The sequence below is a fragment of the Platalea leucorodia genome (genome assembly GCF_965183815.1).
Source record: "Platalea leucorodia genome assembly, chromosome: 7".
NCBI lineage: Eukaryota > Metazoa > Chordata > Aves > Pelecaniformes > Threskiornithidae > Platalea > Platalea leucorodia.
In genome coordinates this window covers 57,021,563-57,046,299 of record NC_138829.1, presented here as the reverse complement: position 1 = coordinate 57,046,299, position 24,737 = coordinate 57,021,563, and the positions used below count along the sequence as shown (strand labels likewise).

The following is a 24,737-nucleotide window of genomic DNA, read 5'->3' as shown; positions in this document are numbered from 1 at the left end:
GCGACCCGGGTGCCGGGAGGAGACGCTGAGGCGGGAGGGACCCGAGCTAGAGCGAAGGGTACGGGCGCGCTGCCCCTCGCTCCGTGCCTGGCACCGCCGGCACCGGCAGCCCCGGGCGGCGCGGGGGCAGGGGAGGCGGCGCGGCCCGGCCCGGCCCGGCCCGGGGATGCCCTCGAGCCTCCGAGGCGCTGCCCTGCGGGGCGTTCACCCGCCGGCGGGGGGCAGGGCCGGCGGCGGCGGCCCTCGCCGGGCAGGGAGGCCGTTTTGCCGAGGCTTTTCTCAGCCAAGAGCGAGCGGCCGGAGAAGCGGGCCCTCGCTGGTGCTGCAGCGGAGAGGGCAACGCGCCCTGCCCCGGCGCGGGGGAGCCCGCTGTCGGGCGGGAGCCTCCCCCACGGCCCGGCAACGGGCTGCAACCGGGGGCCGCGCGGCCGGGCGCACCCCGCCGCCTGCCCCGGGACCCCGCAGGCCGCGTCCCCGCTGCGGCCGCCCCCGGGGCGGGGCGGGGCGGGGAGGGAGGGGAGGCGGCGCAGGGCCCGGCCGGCGCCGCGCCAGGAGCAGGACGGCGCCGCTGACGCGGCCGCCGGGGGCCGGGCGAACGGCGCGCGGCCCGGCAGCGGGCCCGGGGTGCGCCTGCCCGCGCCGCCCGCCCCGGGGCGGGGCCGGGGCCGCCCCCCGCCCTCTCCCCGCCCTCTCCCCGCAGCGCATTCGCCGCGGGGGCCCCCGCTGCGGTGACGTCACCGCTGCCTAAAAAAGCGCCCCGGCAGGCAGGGGGGCAGGCAGGGCAGCGGGCAGCAGCCGGAGCAGGACGTGCCCCGCCGCCGACATGGTGTCCCCCGTCACGGTGGTGAGTGCGGGCCGCGCGGCAGGCGGGGGGAGCGGGACCCGCCGCCCGCCCCGGGCGCCCTCCCCGGGCGGTACCACCGCCCCCCCATCGCCGGTGCCCCTACCCGGTCCTCGAGCGGGGTGGGTGCTCCGCTCCGCTGCGCTCCCGGGCTGCGAGGCAGTGACCGTGGGCGCCGGGCGACCGTTGGCGGAGACCCCGCCCCCCGCGCGCCTGATGCTCCCCCGGCCCTCGGCGTGCGCCCCTGCCTCGCTCCCCCGGCAGCCGTTGCTCCAGCGGTGCGGCCCCGGGGGCTCCCTCCTCCTCCTCCTCCTCCTCCTCCTTCTCCTCCCGGTTACGTTTTTAAAAGCCTCTGTAACGCGCTGCGTTGCACGGGGCGCACCTGCTCAGAGCGGCTCTGCTCCAGCGGCCGCGGGCTGGCAGCGCCCGGGAGCATCCTCCTGCCCTCGCGGGCGCCTCCGCCTTCCCGCCCGGAGGCGGCTCTGCCGCCCAGGTGACGGCGGGGGCTCAGGCTCGTGTCGGCCACCGCGTCGCGCAGACCTTGCCGTAGGCTGGGCGACCTCCCACCGAGACCTCGTCGCCCCCGACGAGCCAGTCTGGCACTTCCACCCTCTGACGGCTGGAGCGGGGATGGTGTCACCTGCCTGTCTCACGGGGGAGTCATGATGCTTAATTCGCGTAACCAGCAATAAGGCAGCGCCTCGCCGCTGCCCTGTCAGTAGGTGATGCGTGTAGCAGCACAGCTGGATTGATGGAGCAAAGCTGGTAGCTGAAGTAACCGTGGCTCACGCCAGGCTGGACCCGCAACACCGGGTCCTGGCCCTGCAGGTGAAGGAGGGGTGTTTCAGTGCTGAGAGAAGACAAAATGCTTTCAGCCAGAACAGCAGAGAGGCTGCGCTGTTAGACACGCTGCTTTGCATGCTCCTGTTTCTAGAAAGCGAGGGATTTGTCTGACTACACCAGCAGACTAACGTGTGCTGTAAGAACAGCTAACTGTTGGTGGGAAAGTTGCCTGGCGCTTCGCTGCAGCACTCGACACCTATTGCTGGTGTCCTGCTTCCCTGCAGATCCCTTGTCATCCTGTTTTGAACTGCTTTGGTTAATGGCCAGTCCAGTGCATTCTCTCTCACAGGTAGACACCCCGTCCCTTCCCTGTTCTTAACTCACAAAGCCAGGGTTCAAAACTTTTAAATTGCTTTGCCAGTTCTGCACAGTAGCTTGCATTGTCTGATACTTAAGATGAATTTTCCCCCAGCTATTAACATGTCCCTGGTAAGTTCATCAGCAGCCTGGGGGTGATTTTTATCTTTAGAGACAGAGGGAAGTAGCTTGCAAATTATACCATTGTAGTGCCAAAGTCTTTTTTTTTTTTTTTTTTTTTTTAAAATGCTTTTCAAAAATAACTAAAGAGGTTTGGTATCTCTGTGCTTCTGTGCCATAAGCTAAATTCATCCTTCAGTAATGCTTTTGGTTACAGTGAATTGTATATGTGTACCTCAGAAGTAAAATCTTACGCTGGGACAATACTGGAATGGCTGAAAAACTGGCAGAATTTGTTTCATAATCCACAGGAGGCAGTACTTGGCTTTTAAGGCTAGTGAATCAGTGTGGTCTTGCAGAGTATATTTCAACTGAGCTTTGAGAGGAGGCAAATAACTAAAGCATGAGTATGTGTTGGGAAAGGTGTACGTAGCTCAGACTGGAAGGCTTTACCTACACCAGAAATTACACTTTAGGAAGGTCACTTGGGAGGGAAAATGGAAACAAGAAAAAAAAATCGGTTTTCTCCTCTTGCCCTTTTGACGTGTTACAATGCATGTTCCTGCTCTGGCTTCATCGCTGACATACCCACTCTTTGCTTCATGAAAGGCAACTAATGCAGGTGTGAAGCTGCGGAAGGCTGGAGGGACGATGAGACCCGGAGCTGAGATCAGAGCTGCAGCTGTTTACCGTGGCTGTAGAGGTGGGAGGGGAGGGCGTCTGATCCTCCAAAGAGCTCATAAAAAAAGAGCTGCCAGCTTCTGCCCTGTTAAGGAGCAGTTCTTCGCACATCACTTTCGGTGGGTTTTCACATTGCTCTTCCTCCAAAGGAGCGTGCGGTGCTGCTCCGGCATCGGCTGTGCTGCGGTCCGCCAAGGGCAGGCTGAAACGGTGTCATGCAGCAGCGTGCGCTGTGCGGGAGCATGGTGCGGCCCCTGCACAGCTGCCAGCTGGAGCTGCGCAGGGGGTGAGAAGCAGGGTGGCTGTGGGTACCCTCCAGCGAGTCGCTTGCTGAAGGGAACAGCAGTGGGCAATCGGTCTGGCCACAGCTAGGTGCTACCTCTGGGGCCCAGGCCTTATCTCTGTACCGCACTGCCTTTTGCTGCATAGATAGACCAGGTGTTTGGAGCCAGCGCGTCTATCTCTGCTATGACACGCGATGGGGACGCTCTCTGTGGGGGCAGCACCTGAGGCATAATCAAATTAGCCAGAGGAATTGATTTATCTACAGTGTATGTTCTCTCCCAGTACACTGCAGCATCAGCCTCAATGGGGAGGACACTAGAAGAGCACAGCTGAGAGTGACATGATTTTGCTTCCTGTTTTCAAAGCGATGGCATTTGTACATAACTGCAGCAGATGGCCCTGACTACTCATACACAACCTTGTCTCCTGCGTCTCCCCCTCTTTCCTTCTTTAGGACGTTTTTGTAACAAGAGTCAGAAACCCTGAGCTCCAGGTCTGCTGTACAACTGATAGCTGGAAGAAACCACGCGAGGAGGCACGGACCATGGAGAGGAAGCTAGGGCGAGATTGCGGCTAGGACTGCTTGTTCGCTGGCTGCCAGGTGTGCATCATGGCCCGGGGGGTTTGGCATGTCCGCCCCATGCACAAGGAGATGCCGAGGCATTGTGCAGTGCTAGCCAAGCTGTTGTCTCTGGTGCTGCACAATTTGGACGTACTGAGCGGGGAGCATGCCCACAAATAAACAAGTCTAGGGCCAAAATACCTTTTAATGTATTGTGCCAGGTCCTCAGCTGGGATAGCGCTCTGAGGTCCCGCTGATGCCAGAGTCTAGAATTGCGTGGCGCTGGGCTGTGGCAGAGAAGATGCATTTGCCTGCCGGTCCTGCTCCAGCTGGTGAGCAATGCTCACTCTGGTTGGAAGTCACCTTGGAGGGAAGCTTTCACTGCTTACTCTGCTAGGCAAGCAGGAGCATCCTGCTTAAAAATTATTCTTCTTGATACTATTCTGATTAAAGAGCTGTTTTTTCTGCATAAAGCCGTGTGGGCTGGGAGCCTGCGGCTGGAAAGCAGTATTAATAAATGGCGCATTTGCTTCATGGATATGTGAGGTTTAATTCCCTTCTTGTTCAGTCATCACTGGTCCCATCTTAATAAAAGGCCTTTCTGAGACTGCCTTGTTACTGATTTTTTTGTTCCCCCCCCCCCCTTTTTTTTTTTTTTTTCCTCCCCACTATTGGTTAAGCAGTTTTTAGTGTGAGCTTGTGGGAGATAGCCCTTGCCTTAAGGACCTCTCTGCCCAGCAGGCACCTTGATTGCAGGGGCTGCAAGCGTGCAGGAGATGAATAGCCCTTGTTGACCCTCTGGGCAGATGCAGGATGTCACTTTGGGGGAGCATGAAGGTCACTTACAAAAACTGGGCAAAAAAACCTGAAAGGTATGATCTAGAAAGGTAATCGTGAGTAACAAATATTGAACAGGGCTGGAGAATTGCGTGGGTATCATTTGAGTTCCTGAGGAGGGGCAAAACCACACTGATCCAGATGAATATAGAAACCTGATGTAAATCACGTTGCTTAGAGACTCTGTGCTATGGGCAATTGTAGCAGTAGTAGGTCTATGCACAGTTTTAAAGGTTTATTATTAGAAAGTGTGCTCTCTGATCCTCAAACTGCTGTTGAAAACAAGAAAGCCAGATCACACCTTGAACTATTTCAGCCTTTGCTGAAATCCTTAAATAGAGGATGTATTATTTCTGCATTAATGAATAAAGTGTTAGCAACCATCTAAGTCAGAAGTAACTCTTACGGTAGAGAGGTTAATTTTACTTGTCCTCTTTGTTTATACCCAACATTGTTGCTTTCATGGTAATTTTTCCCATTACTTAAATACATCATAAAATGGTATTTTACTGTGTAGGAGGCTTGTAAACGTGCACATTTATATACCACATAGATGGTTATGGAAATATGGCACTTGTATAAAAAACAAGCCAATTTAAATGAATTCTAGGAAGGATTTCTAAACATCTGAGCTCAATGAAGTAAGGGAGGGAATCATCACCTTAGGTAAGCTTAGCAGGATCTCAGTAACATTTATGTCAGTCACACCTTTTAGGAGAAGCCTAAAAGCTTTGGTCCTTCTGAGCAAAAAGCTGTGCTGATTTGTGCCAGCTAGAGCCCAGGCATAGCATTACGTGCCACGATTTATTTTTTCAGACTGAGCTTGCACATTCTTCCTATGACATTGACATTCTTTGCTGTAGCTTTTGCTATGAGAGGGTGGGCTTAGATATGGGTAACTGAGATTGGAGGCTAGAAGTGTGGGCTCTCATGCTCTTCCCAGTCCCAGTGTGGTTGCATTAAGCAGTTAGTTAGTGCCAATCACTGCTGCAGGCAGTGCTGTAGATTAGAGGCTTCCTTAACTCAAGTATATCACTCGAGCCACACGCGTCTGTTGTTCAAAGTGTGCTTTGTGCATTAAGATTATGGGTCCAGTTCAGAAGCCTGTACTTACACATAATTCCTCTGAATGGACAGAGATGCATTTCTTCCGTTCTCTTTTCCTGTTCAACTATCTATATCCAAAATACACTGAGTGTGACAGAAGAGCCAAAGTTATCTTTCTCTGTAGAAATAAAAAAAAAAAGAACCGCAGAATACTAAGAAAATAATAACTGCAGTGAAATTAGACTCTTAGAAAAAGATGGCATCTGGAACCTGTCTTCACTAGCATGTGGAAACTCTTGAACAGCGAAAAGATTATTAGTTGTATAACTCCCTTCTCTCCCGGAGGCCTGAGTGGCTATTATATTAGCACTTAATTTTCCCACTGCCCTTCATGTTGCGCAACGCCCAATAGATACGCAATTACAATAGAGATGTAGGTTTTGCTTACTGCAGCATGCCCAAAATGAAGGTGATGGTTATTGCTTCTTCTAGTTCGCTTGTGCCCTTCCTATATCGATTTCTTATACTGCCATAATCTAAGTAACATTTAAGCTAATGGCAGGTTTCTGTATGACAAGCGTGTCAGCCTGTCTCCGTGAGAACATGAACAAGTATCCAGGTGACACAGAGCAGAAAACTGTGTCTAGGAGAAGATTACGTGCCACCAGAGCTGAAAGGTGGTAGGTGGGCTGGGCGAGAGCTTTCCTGGAAGATTTCAAGTGGGCTGGGGTGAGAGGGATTTCAGATACCTGCAGAGAGCCCGGGGGCTCACACCGCAGACTCTGACCCAGAATTGCACAGGGCGCAGTTTCTCTCTGGGTAAGTGCAACTTGTCTCTCTTCTTCTGTTAATTTAATGTTGCAGGCTGACTCTCGTGTTGCAAATCTGCCTGTTAATGAGGACGGTGGCTGTTTCGACTCACCTTACTGTGAGCTTATGGAAAAGCCTTGTTTCTACCAGCAGGCTATGCTTTCTCCCAAAAACTAATTTCTATAGATTACTGCAAAACATGTACGTTGCAAGACTGAGGGGAGATGAGACAAGCCATGTTACTGAATTGGCCTTGGGACTTCTGTCAAGTTTGAATGGCAAGGTCTCATTTTTTGCCCCTCACCAGACACCAGCTTTAGAGACAGATATGGTGCCACTTGGCATCAGGCATTAAATTTCCAATTATGTATCAAAATCAGTGTATTTCTGCTAGTGGCAAGTAGCCTCTGGTTGAATTATTGCTTGATATTGAGGGTAAGTTTGAAGTTAAGCGAGCTGCACATTTTTCAGCACATAGTAGACACACAGGGCAGATCCTCAGCCTTACATGAGTCATTTTGTCTCCCATGGCTTCAGCAGAACTGGGCCTGTGCCGGCTAAGAGCCTTTCGGTTTTGTTACGGCATAAATCAGAGCCAGGGTGCTTGGATAGCAGTGCTGACTTGTGCTCTATTGCAAGAGAAATTAAGCAAGTTGCATGGCTTTTCCCTGCAACCCTGATGTAAAAAGAGCGTGATGACAAGTTTATCACTTAATTGACGTTTGTGAAGTTTCAAGTTGGCTCATGTCCCAAGAATCTGTGGACTTGCACCCTGTCATGGTTTAACCCCAGCCAGCAACTAAGCACCACACAGCCGCTCGCTCACTCCCTGCCAGTGGGATAGGGGAGAGAATCAGAAGGGTAAAAGTGTGAAAACTTGTGAGTTGCAATAAAGACAGTTTAATAGGTAAAGCAAAAGCCGCACGCGCAAGCAAAGCCAAACAAGGAATTCATTCACTACTTCCCATCGGCAGGCAGGTGTCCAGCCATCCCTAGGAAAGCAGGGCTCCATCATGCATAACAGTTACTTGGGAAGACAAACGGCATAACTCCGAACATCCCCCCCTTCCTTCTTCTTCCCCCAGCTTTATATGCTGAGCATGACATCATATGGTATGGAATATCCCTTTGGTCAGTTGGGGTCAGCTGTCCCGGCTGTGTCCCCTCCCAACTTCTTGTGCACCCCCAGCCTACTCACTGGTGGGGTGGGGTGAGGAGCAGAAAAGGCCTTGACGCTGTGTAAGCACTACAGTAACTAAAACATGCCTGGTAAGCAGCTGCACGCTCATTTGTGAGCGTGGTCCACATTTGTATATGCAGCCTGATTACAGCAGGGGTTTTGCAAGTGAAACCCTTTATATATTCCTGTGAATCCTGGGAGTGCATGGTTAGTGTTTGCACAGGTTAGTGTTTGCACCTGCCCACCCTACATCTGTTGAGATTGGCTGGGAAAGTCCAATTTATCTTCATGTAATTTGTGTCTGATACTGACTTGCCCAGGTTGCAACATCTTGGCACAAGAATAGATATTGGAAATAAAATCTGTGACTTCACTGTCATACTTTGACCTTAACTCCTCCTATCTCTTAAAGCATATTGGTCCCATGATAACATGAAGAGGGCTGCTGCTTTTTTATAAGGTACCAGAGTGGCACCTCTTTAAATACACATCTTTATTGGAGTATGTTGCTATTTTCTCTTCTAATTTTCTTTAACAACAGTATTTCACAAGCTTTCAGCCTGGAGGACATGATATGTAGGTAGAGCATTTCATTCAGCTTTCCATTAGGCACAAGACAAGCTGAGCTGTCCCTCCTGGGTTTCCCAGCACAGCGCTGCTTGCTTTTGCCAGATTTTGCTGATCTTATTGCAGCCCCTTGTGAGGATTTGTACAGCGAAAGTCTCTTGCATAGAGCTGCCAGCTTTCCCAGCCACTGGCAGCCGCCTCCCCCTCCTCTCTCAGCTCTGCCTTCCCGTTGCTTTTGCAAAAACCTCACCTGCCAGGTGTGCGCAAATCTGGTGTGTGAGCCAGAAAGGTGAGCCGCAAAAGTGCCTTTCAGGTGCCGGAGGTGGTTTCGGGTGCCCAGCATGTGCCATGCCTTCTCTGCTACACTAATGGCTTTTCAGCTGTTATCATAAGGGGCTGTGACAGCACCAATGCCTGCAATGCTCTTCATTTAGACCTGCATTATTCCCCATAGACTGTAGATAAAATGAGGTCTTCTCTGCTGAAGAAGTTGCTTTTGGATGGAAGAGCCTCCCTTTCCTCCTGAATACCAATCCCTACCAGCAAAGCAGCATGTGGCAGGGTAGAGCTTTGCCAAGTGCCATTGCCCCCGAGCGCCCCGTCTTCCATGCACTCCCTCTGCTGTGGTTGAGCAACGGGGTGGCTGGGGCCCTCCAACGAGTACATAAATGTTGCGGTGGGTTGTGGGGTGCAAATAAGGCTGGAAATGGGAGAGTGAAGGCAAAAGGTGAATTTCAGCTCTGGGGACAAATTACTCTGTCTGCAGACCCCTCTCTGCTATTACGTAGAGGCTCAGCCTGCCCTTGGTGCTGACAAGGAAAGAACTGAGTTCTCCCTGGGGCATTTTATTTTGGGTCTGCACCCATCTCAGAGAGACTGGAGGGAGGCCCCAGTCTTGCCACACAGCTCGTGGGGCAGATGTCAGTGTGTGGCACTTGTTTGCAGCAACGAGCCTTGCAAGGGGGTGCTGCTTTCTGCTGTGGCCTCGTGCCCCACAGCCAGCACGTTGGGCTTACCCAGCCCCCCCAGGGTAATGCTTAGAGCAACATAAAACCTAACGCTACTTTTTCCTCAGTAACAGAAATGTGCATTCTCTTTCACAGAAGAGTGTGACATAAATAATGACAACTCTCCTGAGAACGTGTGCTCATAGCCTGGAAACCATCCCCAGGATGAGTTGCGGAGACTCTTCCATAAGCAGTAGAAATTTTTTATCTGGACTTTAGTGACAAGCCAAATAACTGCCCCTTCCCATCCTGAGAGGAACTGCCTGGGACAGCCACCGACTGCGCATTTCAGGGTGCTGGCTGGCTGGCTCCTGAAGTTCCCTGTGGCTTCACAGCATCCCCCTGAGGTCCTGGGCAGCACTAGGGGACGCAGCCCCACCTGACCTCCCTCACTGAGGAAGGGTGCGTGCCCTTGCGGTGGCAGCACTGCAGCTGTGATGAGCAAAATGAACAGACAGACCCATTGTGGTTCAGGTTTTTAAATGTCTGCAAGGGGTTCTTTTGTGAGTGTTACAGCAAAGGAAATGTTCGGAGAGGCTTGCTTTCTGCAACACAAAAAGGAAGATCTGGAATATCTGCTTCCCCAGGAGGGAAAAGCAATCTTTGCTCTGAGATAAGATGCTGGCAGGCAAATGCTATTTTTTGCTTTCATTTCTGAGAGCCAGTGGACTACCCTGAAAGCATTAGTCTGTGACAGCTCCTACAGCCTTGCAGAGACATTTGAATTCTTGACTGGTTTAACATTGTTGGTCATTGGCAATGGTACATTGCCGACTGTACTCAGAAGGCAATCTCCAAAACGGCTGACAGCTATAGGATTTCTATAGATGTGGAGTCAATCATTACTACTGCAGGTTAAGAAAAGGTTTTTGAAATAGCCCTGCTTGTGGTCCTGTGCCAGTCTGGTAGACAGGACAGATGATGCTTGGTAATGGAAAAAAGCAAAACCAACCCAACAAAAACAAGCCCTAGTAAAAACACATACATCCAAGCGGAGTCTGCAGTTCAGGGTGAAATGTGTTTGTCTGTAATTTGATTTTTGAGTTAACATCTGCTAAAGAAAGGCTTCGCCATCTTGAAGGCTTCCTTGCAGTCCCAGAAAGCCAAGGGTAGATACCCCAGTGACTTTGTAAGGTATTGGCTGGTGTAGCGATATCTCACTTTGCCTGGCCGGATAGCAGTACTACTGGTATCCCCTGCATAGTGGAGGAAGGTCCCAGAGACACTGTTGCATAGCCTGTTGACCACAGTTAGCCAAGCTAACACGATTTCTTCTACTATTCAGTGCAGGAGATACCCTTATGGATGTGTAACGTCCTTAATTGCTGGAGGGAACACTGTGGTCCAGTGTCTCAAGACAGCTTTGGGCAATGTCATAGTTTAAAAGGCAAGAAGCAGGAGTGGGCTTCAATGCAACACGTGGCACAGGCAGTGCCCTGATGCGGTGGGGATTATTTCCTTGGCTCCAGAACCACCTGCCTCTACTTTAGGCTGTTACGGGACTGTTCCCTCACATTTCTAAGGCCTTCTGCAAGGACTCTTTTGAAGGCCAGACACCAGTTTCCTATTTGTGACTTTTTTCCACACTATTTTACATCCCAGGTGTTTGCAGATGCATTTTTTTTTAACTTGTGGGTATAGCAGCAGAGAGCTGCAATGTCCAAGAGCTCCCAGGTCACATTGGCTGCTGAGCCAAACTGGCCTTGTCAGCAGCCCCATGAGCACAGTCAGTGTGACTGCTCAGCACCCAGCATTTTTTAATTTCTTCATTAAGCAACTGAAGACAAGACAGGACTGCTCTTGTATTCGTATTGCAGCTTTGCTAACACGGGCTTTGCTGTTCCTGTGTCAGTGGCAGTTTGGCTCCTCCTGCCTTAACCTGGGAAGGGGCAGAAGTGAAGGCTGCCTGCCACCTCTGCCTGTTCTTGCTCGTCTCCCTCCCTGACCACTGCACAAGGATTCACGGTTGTAGCTATTTTGTTGTCCTCTGGAGAAGGCCACAAAGCTTGTCTGATGTTTCTCTCTTTTACCTTCCTGAGCCATTTATTTAAGTATCCTTCATACATTGTGTGTTCAGTGCAGTTTTCTCCTAAAACCTATCCCAGACAATCCCCTTCAGAAATTTACTCCCATACAACAGATGATAGGGGGTTTGGTGGCAGATCACAGCATGGCTAATGTAAAGCATTGGATAGCACAGACTTCTCTTGAGCAGTGTCTACGGCTAGGGACAGGCAGCAGTCTGTGGTAGAGAAATTGCACTCAGAGAGCAAATATCAGGACAGAGACCTTTGCAACAGCCGTGCCTGCAATCTCCCATTGCTGGCACTCCCGCGACACGATGAGCCTTGCTCACGTGCTCCCCAGCTGGCTCAGTACAAAATGTCCCGTTCTCGACGCTCGCCTGCTGCTGTTCAGCTGGGTGGCCATGCTGTGCCCCCCTGTGCCCAGGCGTGCTGCCGCACTGCAGGGACTCGAGCTGTGGTTTCCCCTGGGAGAGGCTGGTGCAGGCCAACGTTGCCCTGCTGCCAGGAGGCTGCGGGGAACTGCCGCTCCAAATTTCCTCCCTTCTTTCTGCATCTGGGGGGAAGGCGCTCATCTGGAAGATTTTAACCTCAGTGCTGATGGATTTTCACCCCCCCATGGTTAATCCACAGATTAGGTTGAATGTTGATGTGACTGTAAATCGGGCAGGATTTTGGCTTGGAAATGAAACTTTTTGTTGCGGTTCTCGTTTCTGCATGCAGCTGTGTGTGGAGCAGCCCAGACCTGCACAGGGGCCATTTTTAGATGCCAGTTTGATTAATCCTCACCCACTGCTGGCTCCCCTGTGCCTTCACCAAAGGGCGACTTTTCTGATGCCAAGAACTTGTGCAGCAATATATCTGAGTTCACCACCCAAGGACTGAGAAGGCCTGTGCCAAATTTTTAATTGTATTTTTCTGGCAGATAGCCATAGCTTGGTCTTAAGAAAAAGAAGTTAAGTATTTCTAGCTCTCAACTCTGTGTCAGTCCATTGTGGAGCAAAGCTGGGAAGTGCGGCTGGAGCTTGCTTTGCTTAACTGGGGGGTAATGTCATTGAGCCGTGGGGAGGAAGAAAGTACCCAGGCTGCTGGGGTAGGGGGAGGGATGAGAGAATCCAGAAACACAGCCCTAGTTTGCAGGAGGAGTTGAAGAGACCCTGGGGGTGGAATAGCTGCCTTGGACCCACTGCTCCTGCCATATGCGGCTGAGCGGGGAGGATAGTTCTTTTGCAGGTGGGAAACGTTCAGGCCGAGCCCTATTACTTCTGGCTTGTGCTGAACGATGGAGGCTCTCCTGTCAGACAAACCCATGATTTTTTGACCAGTTGCAAACAGGTCTGGCTGGACAGCCGAGCACGAGACGAGTTTCACGTATTACTCTTGTTGGAGAAATGGAAGCCCTGAGTTGTGCTGGGGAGTGCCAGTAGCTGCCATAAAGCACCACAAGGCCTGGCAAAACTCATTGCATGGCATAAGCATGATGGAGATGATAGAGGATTATCAGCATACACATTCTCCCAAAGGCAAATCAGGTATCAATCATCTTCGCCTGGGTGATTTATTAGCTATTTTACAAGTCCATTTTAGATGAAGCCTTTATGGTCTTGTCTCCACTTGATGAGAGGAGGGTTTATCTATCACCCTGAATTTCCTGCAGCACGCGGAACCTGTTCAGGAGCCATCTGCCTTGGATGCCTGGCCTGTGGCACCTCCAACACAAACTCTCTTATTAATTCCTTGTTTGCACAGGTATGTTGCACCAACACAGTATTTCAGGCAGGTTGATTGGCTGGTTCAGTAACTCTTCACCACCCTTCATAAACAAGCACTTTTTCTCAGAATTTTATTCAGGAACAACTTGGGGCATGTACGAGATGATAGTGCCGTCCTTGACAAAAGGCAGTTGGTTCTCCCCCAGAACCATGTTTGCTCCTGCAGGAGAGCAGAATTGGAGGTGAAGTGCTTTGCACTCACCTACACTCACCAGAGTGTACCAGTTAGAGCTGTCCGAGTCAGCCCTAATATTTCAGCAACCCTGTGGAGTGAAAAGCGCCAGCTGGCTGGCCCCTTTACATCTCATTGTATGTACCGAACAGCTGAATCCTCCGTATTACACACACATCTGCCCCCCTGCCAAAAAATTCCCTCTTTTATATCAGTTTCAGCGTGTACACATTCAGAAGGCTTGATGTTGCACCATCTGAGCAAAAGTGGGAATGTGCAAGCAAGCCCAGGAGGATGGCGGCTTTGCAGTCAGCTCATGGAGGTTCGTGGCCAGGAATTGCCCAGTACTGCTGCGTTCCTCCTTCGTTCAGCAAAAACTGATGGGTTGTTGAATTCAGGGGAAAATCGGCTGCCTCTGGCTAGGATCTGTGCACACACAGGCTTCTCCTTATGGTCTACTCATTCTGGTTAAGCATGAAGATGGGTTTTTTGTAGGCTCAGCCTGATGGGGAATTGTGTTTGTTCCCCACTGCTCCGTACATGAGAGCCTGTGGCACATATATATACTTTGTCCTCACGGTGGTCCATCCCCAGGCTGCAGCAGCTCTCCCTCTATGACTCAGACTGCACAGAGGATCGTCAGTGCTTTGCAAAGAGCCACGTAGTTTGGGGAATGAGAATTCATGGGCTTGCAGTAGCAGTATAATACATGGCAACAAAGCCACATAAATATTTATTGGTGCACAACTGGGGGTAAGAGCTATTGTCACAGTAGGGCAGAACCAAGGCAGGATGCCAGAAGCCAGGAGAAACAGCTTAGTCGTGGATAGACAAAATGGTACTTGGCCAGCCAAGGTCGCTGGGAGGGATGGTTGGAGGACAACAGCCCAGCTTTTTTTGGCCAGTGCACACAGTCGTGCTGAAGTGTTGCTCAGTGGAATAGCTGGGGTATTATTTTTAAAAAACTTTTCCTGGAAAGCAGCATTTTACAGCCCAATGGGCGTGAGCCATATCCCCACAGCAGGTTGGCACAGAGCTGGTGTCTGGAAGGGGCTGTATACTCATTTTCTGTGCAGGCTTGTTTAGGGGACTTGTGGAGAGAAGAGCATTATTTGATACTCTACATTGTTTCCCGGGACCAGTGCGAGGCTTAGGAACAGTGAACTTTGTCTGACTTGGCATTTCAAAGCAACAAGCTTCTGACGTTCTTCTATACCTCAGGAGCAACATGTCTCCTTCCATGTAGCAGCTGGATTTTCTTCATCCCACTTGTGATGTACAGACAACTGGCTCCAAAATGTTAAAGAAAATCATGGCACTGGCTTACAAATGTAGCCATTCGTCTGTGGATGCAGCTTATTCTGGGGTGCAGGAGCTAGCTGTAAATTTTCTGGCTGGGTTATGTGCCTGCAGCACTCAGAACAGGTTGTCTGTGCTGCTGAGGAGCAGTGTAGATGTTCCCCAGGTCATACCCCATAGTGAATATTGGTTTAAACACATCTGAATCATGAGCATCTCCTAGTGCTGCATAGTGGAGAGGTGCAAAAAGAGATCATCCGGCAGGGACCCCTGGGCTCTTGGCGAGTCACCAATAACTAATTTGCTGATATACCTTAGGAGCTGTTGTATGAAGCTTTTGGTCATCTTTGTGTGCTACATCTTGTATTTTGCACATTGGGAACTTTTAGTCAGTGCTTATTACCCAGAGTTACTTCCTGAGGTCTGCCACTTCTCCTGTAACTATGTTTCTTCATTGGCTAGCCTAATCTCTCAGGATGCCTTACACCAACACCAAATCACCGCATGGTTGGAATACTTGTGTGATAGCGTCATCTATCACTGTTGAACAACAGCAACAAGGAAATGAGCAATATTTCAAACAACTGGAGCAGAATGAGAACAGACAAAACAAGAAGGGATACTGTAAACCTATGAATCCCTAGCAGGGAGGTGGATATCCAAGCCCTGAGCCTCCAGAGAGCTGCATGTGCCAATACCATGTTTTGTTTGAAGACCACAGAATCACAAAATGGTTGAGGTTGGAAGGGACCTCTGGAGATCATCTGGTCCAAAATCTCTTGGTGGGAGCCGGGACACAACTTTCTCCTAGTCTGCCTCAGTCTTGGAGGGTTTCATTGGATTTGGTTGGATACAGATAATTTAATAAATGATACTTTCACTGTAATTCCACATATACAGAGATAGTGGCTTTACAGCAATTTAAACTAATTTTTAAAGACTCTAACTAACTTAGTAGTCGTAGCAGTTGAGAAAAATGCCCTGAATTATGCTCAGTTTAGAAATTCAAAACTTTAAAATACTGCTTTGTCATTGTGTTCAAGGTATTTTCTGTACTGCATTGCAGCCCAGAGTAAATTAGCAGTGGAAGAAGAAAAGTGGGAAGAAAAATGCAATTGAATTTGTAACAAAATGGCAAAACCCAGCTTAAAGCCATGACAATCAATCACATGCATTAGCAAAAAGGACCTTGTCACCTGCATCAAGTGTTTCCTTTTCCAACACCATGGCACAGCCCCGTGTCACATTCTGTCTCTGAGACACAGGTGCAAAGGAGATGGGTGGTTTGATGCAATTTATCCATGCAGCCAAGAAATAATGTTCCCTTCCCTGAGGTACAGGCAAGTCTAATCATGGGTTATGTGCTTGGCTCTCCTCAAGCCACAGCCTCCACCCATGTTGGTACATGGTTTCCCAATACCAGCCTTGACTTGTCCTCCAGGTGGCAAGTGGCCCCATCACCTCTTCACAAGGCTCAACCATGTGTCCAAACAGAGGGCAGGCACCCAGCCTCACCCTCTGGTTGCCTCAGGTTTTCTTGGGAGACTTCTCCCAAGTATTTCCAGTGTCATACCATCCCAGCAGGATGTGCTGCCCAGCCCTCAGCTGCGTAGGTACCTCTGTCTCAGCAAGTGGTATCCCTCATGGAGCACCCATTTTGGTTGGAGCCAGCACAGGGGCTCCACTGAGCTGCAGCATTCAGTAACTGGCAAGGGCATGTTTGAGAATAACTCATTTGAAGTATACTTGTAGAAAAAGTGTAAAGGAATAAAGCGTTAATGATGAGAAGCCTGTAGCCCTTCTAGATATGTGAGGTTATTCTTATACAAGGACTCTGTAACACTGTAAATTCCAGGGTTACGGGTGAGTAAATGAGACTGGAATCTGACCCCTTATGCCTGAAAAATTCCTTAATTGTTATTAGGATGGAAATAATACAAACCATTATTTAAAAAGAATGCTGGCTGGGCTTGGGAAATTCACATTCAAATAGTAAGAAATGGTAATTTTAAGTTTACCAAGCAAACATAATCTTTCTGCACAAGTGCATATCTTATATTCAGTAAGGCAAGGTTCCTGGGGAAAATGACAAGTGTAATTAAAACCTATCTCATCATGCATACCCACAGGGGAGGGCAAGCTGTGATTGTAATGGTAACTGCTTTTAGCAGGTGTTTTTCTTTTAATATGGGGTATTAAATGAAAATTCCTGTGTTTATTAACCCAAATACTCTCCTGTATGCTTCTAACAGTGCCTCTGTGATGTGTTGCAAACAAAGCTGAATTTGAACTGTATCTTTTAGCATAAACTTTTGCCTTCAGAGGTACAAAACTACCTACCTTAGCCGAGACTGTTACAGGGACCTGGAGCGCTGCTGATGCTGCAAATTCTTTTGCACTTTGTAGCTCTGGAGGTGGTTAGCTTTCTGTGCTGAAGATCTCGGGTTTGTTACGGCATGGTGGGGATCCTCCACAACTGGTGGGGGAGAGGAGGAAACACTGCCAGAAGCGCTGGCATCCGTTGCCTGCAACTGTGAGAGGATGAATGTGATCAACTACATTTTTAATAAAAAAAGAGTCACAGAAGGGGAGGAGGCAGAGCTGGAACCAGGCACCGGTTTTGGAGGTGGTTGGGGATAGTCTGAGCCTGATGTGTCACTTCAGAAGGGGAAGGTCCTAGGTCTGAAGGAGGAAGCTTGGCTCCACTCTTCCCCACACGATACTTGATAGTTCCCAGGCACCTCCAGTGCTGTGAGACTACGTGGGCTTTTATGACTTTTATTTCAAGTTCATTTGTTATTTGCTGCCAGAATTCTCCCAAGGAATGTAGACAAGAGGTGGTAAACAGTGATTAATTTAGACAACGTAAGTAGAGGACTCATGATGGGCTCCCCATGTAATACAAGAAAGTTAACGGCTTGCTGATGTCCTTTTGTAGTGAATTGTGTAGCCTGGTTGTTTAATGGAGTGTTCAAAAATTGTGTTGGCAATAGCCTATGAATAATGTATACAGGAATAATGAAATACCTTACTGCTAAGAAACTGCTGATATGCCGGGGAACTTTCCATCAGATGTGAGAACAATTTTGAAAACACTGTCTTCTTGGGATGCCCTTTATTTATGGTCTTGCTGCTTCAGAGATTGCATTCTCTTTTTAGATACTGCATGTGAAGATGCCCTCCACTGCCTCCGCCTCTGTCTTCCAGCTTCACCCGATTCCCTTTGCTTCTGTCTATAAAAGCTTCTGAATTTTGATGTGTTTAGGCTTTATTAAATGAGCACTGTAAGCACAGAGATATTTGCTGTGCAGCCTTCAGCCATTCTAGGTATCTGCACCAAGACACATTGCATCAAAGGAAGATGGACACTGATTTTATGTCATGGCAATGTCCCATGATGCAGGAAGCAGAAATAGGGCCAAGTGATTTGCAAAAAAAGACCAATCTTTCTTTTGCATGTTTTTGGAGCATGGGCTCCTTCCATGAGATAAGCAACCCCAGAGCGTCACACACGGATGTTCAGATTTTGATGGACTTTTCAATGTGAACCCAGCTCTGATGCCTCTAAATTTTCCCCCATGTCCTCCTCCAATGCATGAAGCCTCTGAGTGCTTTGGCCATGAGTGGGAAGTCGTCGTGATACTAAGCAACTAAATCTTGCTTGACCAAAGAGATTAGAAGATTGAGGATGAACCCCTGCTTGCAGGGGAGCTCTGGAGGTTGCACTGCCTTAGCTGCAGGAGGAAACAGGCCTCCTAAAAGACCCCAGGATATAGCTCATCAACAGTGTGGGCACATGAGGCAATCACAGTCTCTTCCTTTGCTCCTTGTTTTGGCCCTCAGCTGCACTCCAGGAGCAAATAAAATCACAGCTTTGTTTCTCATGCAGGGTTTTCCCCACCTGCACTAAAATGCAGAAATATCACAGGAGGGCACGTGAACACAGTGTGTGTCTTATCACTGTCCAGAGTGGTCTCAGCTAAGTGTATGGTAAGAGCAGACCCAGCTTGTGGAGTGTGTAGCTATGCACCCTGCCTCTGCTGTGGCTTTGTTATGAGTGGCCCCGTGCTCATGCTGCATTTTTGTGACTGGATTTACACAACAGAGCCCTGACTCAAAATGTATCCTGCAATATGGGCAGTATATTACTAGTGTAATGCTAGAACAAAGCAACACATGACTGCTGTATATATTAGTCAGCTGAGGAAGTGACATCCACACCTGGGAGGCTGATGTGATGGGTTTTGAAGTCATGTGGTGATGCCAACAGCAAGCTCCAGGCATGAGGCTACAAGGCAAGACAGAGAATGGGTTAGAAGAGAGGTTGTATCCTCAGGGTGATCTGCAACTAGCTAAGCAAAAGGATTCGCCAAAATGGGAGGGAAGATTTGCACTTTTATTGGCTTGTTTGCTGCTGGGATATTCCTGGGGAGTGCAGTATTTTCACAGCTCCAGGAAAGGAGGTGTATAAAAGGGGTTAGCCTAAACGCAAGATAGGTGGCAAGGACCACCAGAGGAATTTGACTCATGGCCTAAATGTTTTCAGTAGAACAAATAAAGAGAAAAGGTATCTAAAATTTCCTCCATCTCCACCACCCAAACCCCATCCTGCCAGCCAAGAAGTGTTTTTAGCAGAGAGGGTCACAAAGGTCTACGCTGAGGATCATGGTCAAGTTCAAGCAGCCTTTCTCTTGGTAGAAATGCTGCTAACTGACAGTATACATGAAAGAACAGCTTTCAAAAGGAAGGAGACAGTTCTGTTACGCAGTTTATTCCACTGATGCTTCTGATGATCCTATTAATTTCTCTTTTTTTTAATGTCTGTTTCTTTTAGGTGAAGAGTGAAGGCCCCAAACTGGTGCCCTTCTTTAAAGCCACTTGCGTCTATTTTGTCCTCTGGCTGCCAACTTCAAGCCCCTCCTGGTTCAGTGCCCTCATCAAATGTCTGCCCATATTCTGCTTGTGGGTTTTCCTTCTGGCTCATGGAATTAACTTCTTAGTGTCACACCGGAGTGCCAGCCGCATCCTAGCGGGACTCATATTCTCGGCAGTGGGAGACGCCTTTCTCATCTGGCAGGAGCAGGGCTACTTCATTCATGGTGAGTGCGGTGTCAGTCCTAAAGGGATGCCACAGTGTCCAGCTGTTACCCTCTTTATTTAGTAATGAGTTGCTGGGCCACGTGTTTTGTTTATTCATGTACAGCTTAAGCCCCAGGCAGTGGGAAGCACTCATCCCTTGACTAAAATCCATCATGGTTAGAGGAGTCACACCATGGATGAGTCTTTCTCTTGAGCTTCTCTTGAGGTCAGAGGTAATTGGGGCAGGTCTGGTTCCGTGGCATGTGCTCACAGCATCTCAGCTGGCTGGAGCTGGGAAGGTGGCATGGACAGAATCCCTGGGGAAGAGAAGGAAATGCTCATGGCACTTGGCAGCTCCCATGAAGCTACAGGAAGTATCTACCTCCTGTCTCTCTGCAGGGAGATCTGTCAGCCCTTGGCTACAAGGATCAGAAATAGGACACATGGTGCAAAGGTCCTCAGTGGAGAACAGGTGGAGAGGACCCTTATGTTTTGATAGACAAGCCTGTAACCTGGGGCAGGTGTTTAAGTGGATGCTATAAACCAAAGCCTCAGAAATCTTGTCCTACTTGCAGGTTCATCAGTATGAATCATGCAGCCTGCTGTACAAGACATGTCTGTTTTGCAAGGCTTGTAAATGATGGGGAATCAAGGACAAACCTTACCACAATGGCCTGTCTTCTCTACAGAAAGATCCACATCTCTCAGAGCAAAACAAGCTTGTTTTATTTTGCTAGTTTGCAGACTAGAACATAATGATTTAGATATTAATCATTTAAAGCCACATTGAACCTGCCTGCAGGAACACTTCCCCTGGCCTTGGACTGTCACAAGAAATCAGCAGCAGTTGAGTCCTTCACTAAACTGACCGGTGGGGTTTCTGAAGTTAATTTAACCAGCACAGGGATCTCACATAACACCCACCATTAACTGCCTCCTGTGACTGTCCCACTGGAAAATGTGATGAGACGAGGGAACTTTTCTGACTTGTGCTGTTGTCAGCTCTGAAAGTCAAAGGCTTATTTTTCCCCCTCTCATGAGGTCAGTATTTAGTTTTATTCTGGGATTCCCACAAGCTCTTTCCTTATGAGAGGGAAGTGTGTGAAATGCCAGATATGAAAGGCCAAATGCTCTGAATCTGGTTTTAATCCTGCTTCCCAAGGGCTTATCCCAGTCTCATTAAAAGTTCATGTAAAAATTTATACTGATTTTGGTGGGGTTTAGATTAGGCCCTGAGGATTGGACCTATCTGGCTGAACCTTGGGCACGTTGCTGAGGAGCTCCCGCCTTCTCTTGGCGTGCCATCCCCTCGGTGCTCAGTGTTGGTGCTCCCACCAGCAGGCCTCCTCCTAGCAAGGGTACCCAGCTCAGTGCAGGTCGCCTCAGCCCGACTGCTTGCGCTTCATTTTTGCCTCCTGGAGTTGCTCCTTGAGCTGTGGCTTGGAAGACATTCAAGCCCTGATTCTCACCATGACCGTTGTTTTTGTACATGGACTGTTCTGAGCTTCTCCATTCCCACGTGGCTGGGATATCTCTGAGTTGCCTCTCCAATTTAGCGCTAGAGGAAGGTCAGCCAGTCAAGGCCATTCAGTATCTGGCTAATGTGTTTTAATCTGCAAATAAGTTGGATTTTCGACCCTAGTCTCACAACTAAGAAGTGTTGCTTTGTGGGTTTAGACACATTTTTCTTCTTAAGAAGAAGGGCTCTTTTGGAGCATTTTGAAAATCTCAGCCTTCATCCTGGCCATCTCCTGCCTGCCTCAGTCCATGCTAATCTGAGCTACCATCTTCTGTAGTGAAGTGTTCACATTTGCATTTCAGCTGTTAGCAGATAAAGCACACCACCCCACTTCATCCTTTACCTCTCCTGCAAAACCTATTTTCTCCTATTTAAAACTCAGCAGGCTGCTCTTGTTGACAACTGACAATATTCAACCTTTTGACATCATCGTTTGTGGGAATTTGAAATTTCAGGAGAATAAGAGGAAATACTAGATAAAAATGTACTTTCTGTTCAATTTCTATGGCTTTCAGGCTGGAAAAAAAAGGGTTGGGAACTGGGCTGATTTGAATAGCTTTTGAGACAATGAGTTTATAAAAGGACATTTGTTCATTACTTTATAGGGAAGTGAGAGCCTGGGAACCTACTCCTGGCACACTGGACTTTTTTTCATTTTTGCTGTTTCAGTCCACTAATAACATGCTATTTTCTGACTAGTATCTTACTGCATGTGGAAGATATACTTTACAGTGTTAACATCCACCTCCTTTGATAGGAGGCACTTAGAAACAATTTATGCATTTGGTGAAGAAGACAGGGACTAACAAAAAGGACTTCTTGCCAGCCTGAGGGGAAACTCCAGGGGCAGGGAGGGGAACGGAAGCGAACAGAGAGGAGAAGGGCTGATCTGCCTGATGTGGTTGGGAGGGCCAAGCCAAAGGCTGAGAAATGCGAGAGAAATGCACCCCCCTCCCTGTGCAGCCGTCACAGGTTTCCCCAGTTCCTGGCTTGATTTATGGGTGTTGAATGAGCAAACCTGGGAGGTGACTCTCTTGTTTGTGACCGGCCTTATCACATATCACAAAACTCCTCCTGCCTTTCTGGGCTTCTGCTTGGCTGTCACATCCTGTCCTCCTCTCCTCCTCCTCCTCGTTGCCAGCTGCCTGCATGAAGGAGAACATATTCTTCAGTTTCCCATCCCAGAACTCTCCATATAATACCATTGAAGGCAAAACCACTCCTCACTGCTAGCGCAAAGTAACCTTCTTCTCTTTACTGCCCCCAGGGCTCTAACTTTTCCTGCACCATAACAGCTCTTGTCCTAAATCCCTCCTTGGTTTCCTCAGTGCTGTGCCCATGATGTGTAATAGCTCTGTGAAACATCAACTTCTCATTTCCCTTCTTTGCACTTCTCTTCCTTACCCTTCATACTGTCCATTTTCTCCAGCCTCACTCGCAGACCAGATCCCTGCCACACCCCTCCCTCCTGCGGGTTCCTCTCTCATCCCACCATGGCTGAGCTTTCAGTGGATGTCCTGTCTGGTCCTTCTCAAAGGCAGGGAGACACTTCCCCTTCTTTGAGCTGCCTCAACACGAGAGTGTTAGGATGAAGAAATGTCCGCCAGCAGCAGGTTTTAGTGATTGACCTTTACACCACAGCATCATGCTTTAAATGTAAACAAGTCTCCTGCTGGAGGACTCAGCTTCCCAGATCCTTTTCTCTATTTCATGCTTTATTGCTGCATGAAAACTTCCAGCTACTCTAATAACCCTGCCAGGATAAAGTGGGACAGCCTGCAGCTGCACCGTGTGTGGGTCTGGGAACCAGAGGACCAGGACCATTATCTATAATTGGCACGACAACTAGTAGTCAGCAGCTGTACCAACACATTGTGACTTTTTTTTGTCAAATGGATTAGTGGCAAGTGAATAACATGGGCAGTACCTTCCAACACCCACATCTGGCATTTTTCAGGGGTGTTGCACTTCAAAGGGAAGCCGGCATTTTATTTTCACTGATTGATTCCAGCTAAGGTTCATCTGAATCTTGCAAATAGCCATAAAATTTTTGGCAGATCACATTGGTGCAGTTCCTGAAATATGCCAGCTGCCTCTTTCCAGCTTAGGTTTCTCCTAGTTACGGGCAGAGATGGAGTAATAGCCAGATTTAGTGCCTGAGTGCCTTTGGGTTTCTGGCTAAATACAGTCAGGCTTTTTGTCTGGGTTCGGAGGGATCGGTATCTTTTTTCATGTTTTGTTCCTACACTGCTCTGATACCAGCCTTCCTGTTCCACACGTGACCTATGAGCAAAACACTTTGGATAGTTAGAGGGGACGATCTTTGGTCTGCCTTGCCCCCACCCTTCCATCCAAAGCAGGGGAGGAGGAACCACCTGAAAAACAAGCTTTGTTCTTCTACAGCAGCTTAGCTCACCTGGCCTCTCAGCAAAAAGGCTTGCATCGCACAGAGTAGTACTTGGCTGCAGCTGTAGATGTGCTGGGGCTTTTTCTTAGGGTGGGAGCTTGGTGCTAAGGCTGATCTCCTATGCATGGATTTTTATATTAAAATGGTCCCAAGTGGTCAGTATGGTTCCCATATGTTAAGGGTTGTAACACTGCAAGTAGACCTAAGCCTGTGCTTGTTGGGGTATATTTAAAACCCAGTATAGCCACATGTTTTCTTCTGCTACCAACTGCCAGTCACTGATGAAAGGTCACCCTTGCTATGTCAATGCCTCTTTCCAGGTCTGCTGATGTTCGCCATCACACACATCCTGTACTCTTCAGCCTTCGGCATGAAGCCTTTGGACCTCAAAGCCGGCTTGTTGATGGGCCTTGTTTCCAGTTCCTGTTATGCCTTCCTGTACTCCTACCTCTCAGGCCCATTCACCTACCTGGTAGCTGTCTACATCGCCTTGATTGGCTTCATGGGCTGGCGAGCAGTCGCTGGCATGCAGCTCTGCAACGACCTCTGGACATGGACCAAGCTCTCGGCCTGCATCGGCGCGATGCTGTTCATGGTGTCGGATCTGACCATTGCACTTAACAAGTTCTGCTTTCCTGTGCCCTACTCGCGCTTCATCATCATGGCTACTTACTATGCAGCCCAAATGCTTATTGCACTATCAGCTGTAGAGAGCAGAGATGAAGAGGACTTCAGAAAGAGGAGCTAGGTGGAGTGCCAATAGTCTGTGAACAATGTGGGTTATATCTCAGGTGCTGTAGCTGCATTCACCCCTGAGAGAGATCTCCATTTCTCTAGGCACATTGGTGATGTTGATTTTGCTTCTTTGAAGCGTTACCTTTGGGGCTTTTTTTTCAATGGCTTTCTCTGAATACAGCTTACTTCAGTGTGGAGTCCACATCAGAAAGCTTAGACTGTCCCTGCAGTAGCTACTCATTCAATTTTTCCTCCTTGGAAGTGGTGTACTACTGCATTTTACTTACTAGTCTTGAAACTGATGCTGGATGTCTGGGAAGAGGAGGGCTGATGGAAAGGAGGTTTGGCCATGCACTGTGCTAGAAGACTTGCTTTCAATAGTAGGCAGACAGGCACAGATCTCTGCTAAAATCATAGGTAAAAATGAATTTAACCGGTTCGTCTCTTTTTGTGCATTACAAACTCAGTACACAAACTGGAGCTATTGCCTCTGCTTAAAGGAAGCCTGGAGGTAGAGTAAAAACAGCATATCCAGATGAGGGCTGAGCTTTGGAGTCAACGACAACATGTGGGGCAGCCCCCAGCAGAACCAGAATGAAGGCAAAACACCAAGCAGAGAGCACAGAGCAAGAGGTGTGCCGACACGCAGTGCT

General features: G+C 49.0%; 1 protein-coding gene across 1 annotated transcript; it reads left to right on the top strand.

Moving 5' to 3' along the window:
* Window positions 1-791: 791 nt before the first annotated feature.
* Window positions 792-24,261, top strand: TMEM86A (transmembrane protein 86A). The gene is made up of 3 exons (XM_082316869.1): window positions 792-844; window positions 19,179-19,443; window positions 23,670-24,261. The coding sequence occupies exons 1-3, from the start codon at window positions 824-826 to the stop codon at window positions 24,095-24,097; spliced, it is 714 nt and encodes a 237-aa protein (XP_082172995.1). The 5' UTR covers window positions 792-823; the 3' UTR covers window positions 24,098-24,261.
* Window positions 24,262-24,737: the final 476 nt, after the last annotated feature.